Genomic DNA, 7,206 nt, shown 5'->3' with positions numbered 1-7,206 from the left:
ACGGTATTCAGAAAGGCTCGAATACCAGTGATAGCAAAATGCCCAAAACGGTCGAGTTGCTGCCAGCGAGAGCATGAACCCTCTGAAAAGGCCTAAACTGGCGATTCATTTCTGCTTCAGAGAGAGCTGCTCTGAGAGAGCTGCCTCTCCCAGCGGAAATGTCGCCCGAAAATTATTTATTTAAATATCCATTTCTTTAATAGTGTAGAGGTGCAGGGGGTCTCCGGAGCTGAACCACGTTGGTTTTATGTCCGTGAACCCCCTGCTTCTCGAGATACAGGCCTCTTTATGGGGTGCCGGTATCTCCTATGCAAGGAAATGTCCCGGTCACGTGACGCGGGACATTTCAATGCAGAGGGATACCGTCACCCCATAAAGAAGCCTGTATCTCGGGAAGCAAGGGGTACCCAGACATAAAACCAACGTGGTTCAGCTCCGGAGACCCCCTGCACCTCTACACTAGTAAAGAAATGTATATTAATAAATATTTTTTAAAAATCAATACACGCCCCCCCCCCCCTCCGCCGAAACCCATACAGTACAGTAATGGGCAAAATAACTATTATCCAGATATGGATAATAAATCATTTGCCCATTATTTTATTTTTTATTTTATTTTTTTCAAAAAAATTTTATTAGGCATTTAGATAATTCACAGTATGCATGAAACAAACGATAATACAGCCTAATACAGATTTTCTCCTTTTGTTGGTTAGAGAAACCGGAAATAAAAGAGGAAAGCTCACCGCTCCCCTGACCCTCCAGGGGCTATGTGGGGAGCGCGAGTATGGAAACAGAGAGTAAGAGTGGGAATAGGAAGGGGAGGGTGGGTGGGGGGGGGGGATACCCATTGCTTCCCGTGTCCTCAGTCTATTTTCATTGGTGCCCCTGACCTGGTTTTCCTTTCTCTCTCTCTCTCTTTTTTTTTTTTTCCATATGTGGATTAGTGGCGTAGAGGTGCCATATGGGATAGCCACGGATCCCATGTTTTGTTAAAGGAGTCAGTGGATCTTTTCAAGAAGGCAGATAGTTTCTCCATATTCATCACCTCTTGCACCCTATTTTTTACCGTTTGTTTTGAGGGGGGAGACACCTTCTTCCAGGCGGCTGCCACCGCACATCTAGCCGCTGTAAGAATGAAGGAGATTAATTTACTTGTTGGTCGGTCCAAATTTTCTAAGGGCCTGGCCAACAGGTAGGTCAACGGGTCAATAGGGATTTTGAGGTCTGTGACCTCCTCTATTAATTTTTGTATTGTTCCCCAATATTTTTGAATTTCCGGACATGTCCACCAAATATGGGCCATGTCCCCCTTCTGACCGCAACCTCTCCAGCATAAATCGGACGCCTGGGGGTAAATTTGATTTATTCTAACTGGGGTAAGATACCAGCGAAACAGTATTTTATATATGTTTTCTTTGATTGTGGTACATATGGAAGTTCCTGAGGCATTTTCCCAAATTCTTTCCCAATCCTCTCGGTCTATAACTATTTCCAATTCTGCTGCCCAATGCAGCATATAGTCATGTGTAGGGGCTTCTATGGCCCTTTCCAATTCACCGTAGATTTGTGTTATAAGACCTTTCTGGTGGCCTGTTTCTCTACAGAGCCGCTCGAAACTGGTGAGAGGGGGAAATTTCAACGTTGGGGATAAAGTTTGAATAAAATGCCGAATTTGTAGATACTTGAAGACATCCAATCTTGCTATTTCATATTTGGTTTTTAGGCGTTGATAACTCAGGAACTCCTCAAAGCTCAGGAGGTCAGCAACCGCTCTAATATTTTTTGTTTTAAATTGGTCCCATTGTCTGGGCTCACAGCCAGGGGGGAATTTCGGATTTTTATAAATTGGTATGAGTTGGGATTGAGGTGTGGTGAGCTTACATTTGCCCATTATTAAACACTGCATTAGCATACATAAATAAAGTAAATAAATACAGTTATACTTACCACAACACCAGGTCCCTCTGTCCTCCGTTGGCAGAAAGCATATACAGTATATACATAATAAAGACATTCTAATGGCCCTTAACCCCTTAATCACCTTAGCGGTTACTAACCGCTATAGTCATTAAGGGGTTAACCCACCCTGACACGATACCAACCCAATATTCAATGTTTGTAAATGTCTCTTTTTACAGGTTTATTCTTTGGATGTGTTTTTTTTATTTTTGGGGGGAGGCACATTGACTGATAATATATTAATCTGTACCTCTTTAGGGTACAGATTAATACATTATGCCAATATTTGGGGGGCATTTCTCGCTTGCTATTGCTGTTGCTTTTTTGCATTTCATGTATTATGTGGATGTGATTGATTGTTTTTTCATGCTTGATGTAATTAAAGGTTTGCGATTGGTGTTCGCTTGTACTTAATGTTATATTATGTTAGCTAATGTGTTTTATCGTTACTTCAGAGATTGTTTTAATTTATTTATTTGTCTTTTAAAGGTTACATTCATTAATGTTGTAGTAATTCATTGTTTACATTGGTTAGTGTTACTATTCATTTTGAGTTGGTTTCGGAATTCATTGTTTACATTGGTTAATGGTTTAATTAATTCATTGTTGATGTTGCTATTGATTGGAATGATTGGATTAGCTGGCTACTGCTTTTATTTAGTGAAGTGTGTTTTTTGGGAGTTTAGTTAGGTTTTATTATTGTGTGTCTTGTGTATTACTGTATTGTAATTAGGGTGGCCATTGAGTGCTATAGAGGCTTATCATGCCCATATTATTATTATATGGGTATGATGTACCACTATACTACTCAATGGGTATAGGGTGGGTATAGTCAGTCAGGGGTGGGTGCTTAGACCTCACGGGTTGGTGAAGGGGATATTAGCCCTAAGGATGGGTGTTTAGACCTTGCGGGTGGTAGCGGTTGGGTTAACCCCTTTATTACCTTAGCGGTATTAACCGCTAAGGTAATGAAGGGGTTAACTCCCCCTCGCAACCCGCCCGCAATGCCTAAACAGCCACTAAGGGCCAAATTCCCCCTTCACCCACCCCCGCTAGCCACAGTAATTGTATTGTATGTTTCTTACTGTATGCCTGGCACGGGTGTTTAACCCCTTCATTGCCTAAGCGGTTAGCCGCTAAGGTAATGAAGTTGCTGTACATGCATGTTTCCTGCCTCGGATGCATGCCGGGGGGTGGGGGGGGGTCCGGAGCTGCTATTAATGGCTATCAGCTCCGGAGACCCCCGGCATCAATCCGAGGCAGGAAAGGGGCCTGATTTTTTCTAAGTCCCGACATATCGACCCATCTCACCACCAATCTACCCACTTTTTGTGGTGTATTGGATTTGGGGAGAAAATCATCTTTTTGACCAGCGATGGGCTGCGATAGGCCGTGACAGCTGACTTGCGGGTTTCTGAATCGTGCGAGTTTATGAACCCTCCGAAAATGGTCGATAAGAGGCTGATCGCCGCTCAGTTGGCGATTTTAGGATGGAGATAACATTTTGCGTCAATACAGGCCGTTATCGAGCATTTATCGAGGCTATCTGAATACGAGTACCCATTTTGGGCGATAAGTGCTCGATAAGGGCCTTATCGAGGCTTTCTGAATAAGGCCCACAGTGCCAGGTATAGCTGAATGTGCCTCTTGTCTCAAATCCACCCCCTCCCCTGTCTGGGAGATTTACATACTACTACATGGGTGTGTGGTGCTTTAACTGTTGGTTCAGGAGACTGGGAGCGATCTGCATTACATTGAGACCAGGACAGGCTACTTTCTTCTTCTTTAGTTCTCATCTCTGGTGCTGTACACCTCCAGCAGTAACGGGCTCATGGGTGTCCTGAGGTCAGTTCCCACCACTGCATACTTATTCCACTCTACCCAGGAACTGACACTCAGGCAGGTGAAAGATGAACAAGGGTCTTTATTGTATCGCATCTACTGCATTTCTTACATACAGTGAATGCATATCCAGAGGACTTCCGATACCTCTAGTTTGTGCATACCCCGGTAGTAGGGGGCAATGAGTCCGATGTTCCCCAGGCCTATGCCAGGCCAGCTCATCCTCGCAATGGGAGAGTCTGACAGCCCATGCTCTCTCCTCTCTCTTCAGAGCACGACTGTATACGTTTTGGCTCTTCCTCTTCTTCAGGAAGCAGGGGCAGGTCCATGGACTGTACCTATCCCTGATAGGCTGCACACAGGCCATGAGTCATCACCGCACTACTGTCCATCAAAGGAGGAGCACAAGGGGGGTCAAGAGCTCACAGCTTAACCTGTTAATGCCCTGAACTTATTAGGGACTTACATAACAGATATACTATGGGGAAAGAGAGGCACAATGGGACATACCCTGTTACACATAATAGCCGTAGCCAAACATTATGAGAGTACATTATTAGAAAGCGGCAGGCTCATAGCTCAGTAATTACCACTTTGTTATTGGACCCTTCAATTGGTATAAAGAGATACCATATACTGTACCTATAGAAATTCAGACTCTGGTGACATTTTAATTTGCAGAATGAAATCTGAAAATGTCGCCGTTCTTAGTTGATTTTGCTCACTATATTTTAAGTTATCAATTAAAACACTACATTTTCATTCACTAAATCTACACCGTCATTACTACATAGGGGTATTTAGTGTTCACTCTATTTCTTTCTATGTTTCGTACCTACAGCACCATCCATACCATTGGATTAAGGGATCCCCTCGATTTAAATAACGAGCCTGAAGAGACAGAATAATATTTGGGATATTAAATGTTAATTCTCAATGTATTGCTGGTTGGTAAATGTACTGTGTGTAATGTGATCTATTTATCACATCTCTCTGTATCCCTGACCAGGCACCATCGGGGATTGGAAAAATATATTGACTGTGGCACAGAACGAGAGGTTTGATAAGGTTTTTCTGGAGAAGACTAATGATCTTCCGCTCAAATTAATCTGGGATATTCATGAAGAAAAATGAATCCTGGAAGAGTCTTTGTTTGGAAATCATGGATTGGACTGAAAATAATGATAGTGCTCCTGGAGCAAGCAAATTAAATCCAGACTCCTTTAAGTCATTTTGCACAATTAAAATTCCTTCACTGTCAGGGGTGTCTGCCTGCAACCCATTCATTCTGAATAATGAGTAAATGAATTAAAATTAAATAAAAAATAATTGAGTTACTATAAATGAGTTAATTCTGCACAATTGTGCAGCTGTTTACAGTATCTTCTGATGATTTAAACCAAGCTAGTGTTTGCCTTCAGGCCACCTTTACTCCAATGCCTTGTTTAAATCAGGTCCATAGCAAACCACTGTTAAACTGTTAAACACTCTACCAGACTTGTTTGTGACAGCACAGCAGTATTTAGTGTTTTCTTTGCATGAAGATAATGCACTTTCTACCTGAATTTCAAAAAAGGTGTACAAAATAAGCTATTGTGAGTAAAAAAAAGTGCCACAAACCCTCCACCGGACAGCGTAGAGCACTAGTGGGCAACAGGCGGCTTAGGGGCCACATGAAGCCCATGGCGCGGGCTTCACCTGTGACCCCCAACCACTGCTTAATCCAGCAGCCTGCTCTCCGCAGTACAGAAGGAGTGGAGATCTTGCTGTTGTGGATATACCTGCTTCCCACTCCTTTTGCTGCCTAATGATCGTGCTCATCACTAGTTACAATTGTAAGTAGAGGAGTGGTACAGTTTTCATCAGTGTGCTGGCATGTCGATGCTGACTGGACTGCCCTAATTCTGTCTGTGTAACACATATACAGTATATGTGGGTAATCTGTGGCCCTTTTTAGGGTTTTATAGCCACACATGCGGCCCTTATGGTATATCATGTTGCTTACCGCTGGCATACAGCAATGATAAAGATTACTTCTTAGCACATTCCTATGCCCCAGACAGGACCACAAACCTGCTTTGCCCCATATTCACACGGCATACAATGCTTCCACTGCAGCCAGGTTACCTAAATTAGTAACAGATGTTCTTTTCACTGCGTTGAATGCATATCCACAAAAGTAATGATATGCAAAACAATGGCTGTTCTTCAACTAATTAGCATGGGCTTACCATCAGGTTAAATTAAAACTACATTGCCTTACATAAATTAGCACTATATTGTGTTAAGTACAGTAAGGTAGCACTATGTTGCATTAACTTCAATAACCTGGCATTAAGCATACCTTGCCTAAGAGTAACCTATATTTCATGGTATGGATACGGTAATGCCATCTTTAAGTATGACCTAAATAACCGGGGGAATGCCTCTATTGCATGTCGTTAGTCTAATGAAGCTTAGTGCATCGGGCCCACAGTGTGTCACTTTTTGTTTCTTATCCATTCTAACATCATTCTTTATAACCTAATGCCTGCCATATGACAGCTTTTTCATCATAGCCTGGATTAAAGTGCATGGTCAGCAAACCTGGTCACAGACAGCTGTTTGGACCTTTTGTGCATCAGTTGATGCACCATAACTTACTTTGTGTAACTAGTTTGTAGCAACTACCAGCTTCACAATGTAATGCTAGTAACCATTCTTCCATAGCTGTATGTGAGTAGGTTTGTTATACAATCTGTGTAAAGAAATACTGTAAGCTTATAGGGACTAAACAAAGGAAAGGTAGCGCTATTCTAAAAGAAGACCCGCAGCCTGTGATATAACTCTGACCCCCAGGGTCAGATATAGAACAGGAAGAAAACGTTATATCTATGGCGCTGGGTCACAGGCATAAAAGGAATTAGTAAAAAAGTATTATACAACCAGTGAAGGGATGTATTCCGCTGGAACTCTTCCAATGAAGACAGTGTATCATGTAAGAGAAACAAAAACAAACATAGTGTAATACAGTAACTAAACAAAACAATTAACAGTAGACCGACATCTGCTGAGACAAGGACTGTTATAAAAAGTATCACATTTAATAAAACAACATTAAAATGATGGGTCACGTCTGCATCGAAGCCACGGAAGAAATGCCCGCTTACCAGACATTCAGTAAATGCTTGCAGTGGATATATTGGAGAGTATCCCCTCTCTTACAGGCCACACCACGTGCTCTGGCGTCCGACCGGAGCTCCAGGGGAAACCCCTTCCTGCTTGTGCTGCCGTGGGTCTCTGCACCTCAGGTATACCGGCTGGTGTGTGCTGGAGAATCTGCCGTCACGTGTGCCGCTTGGTGGCAGGATACGCGCCAGTATCTGCAGCCCAGCAATAGGATGTGCAGCCAGATCTATGGGG

At 42.8% G+C, this 7,206-nt stretch overlaps 1 protein-coding gene across 6 annotated transcripts in view; it reads left to right on the top strand.

Annotated features, from left to right (window-relative positions):
* LOC142493528 (amine sulfotransferase-like) overlaps positions 1-7,206 on the top strand; it is a 41,381-nt gene that overhangs the window by 32,060 nt on the left and 2,115 nt on the right. For 5 of the 6 annotated variants that reach the window (XM_075597689.1, XM_075597687.1, XM_075597691.1 and 2 more), the window contains exon 7: positions 4,814-5,133. The exons of the other annotated variant lie outside the window; for it this stretch is intronic. In XM_075597689.1, coding sequence (XP_075453804.1) covers positions 4,814-4,938 — 125 coding nt within the window. In that variant the 3' untranslated portion in view covers positions 4,939-5,133. Of the gene's footprint in view, positions 1-4,813; positions 5,134-7,206 lie in introns of those variants that run through there. 6 annotated transcript variants of the gene reach the window in all.

Source organism: Ascaphus truei, chromosome 4 (genome assembly GCF_040206685.1).
Source record: "Ascaphus truei isolate aAscTru1 chromosome 4, aAscTru1.hap1, whole genome shotgun sequence".
Classification (NCBI taxonomy): Eukaryota; Metazoa; Chordata; class Amphibia; order Anura; family Ascaphidae; genus Ascaphus; species Ascaphus truei.
Note: the sequence above shows the minus strand (reverse complement) of the source record. Positions and strands in the feature narration are given on the sequence as shown.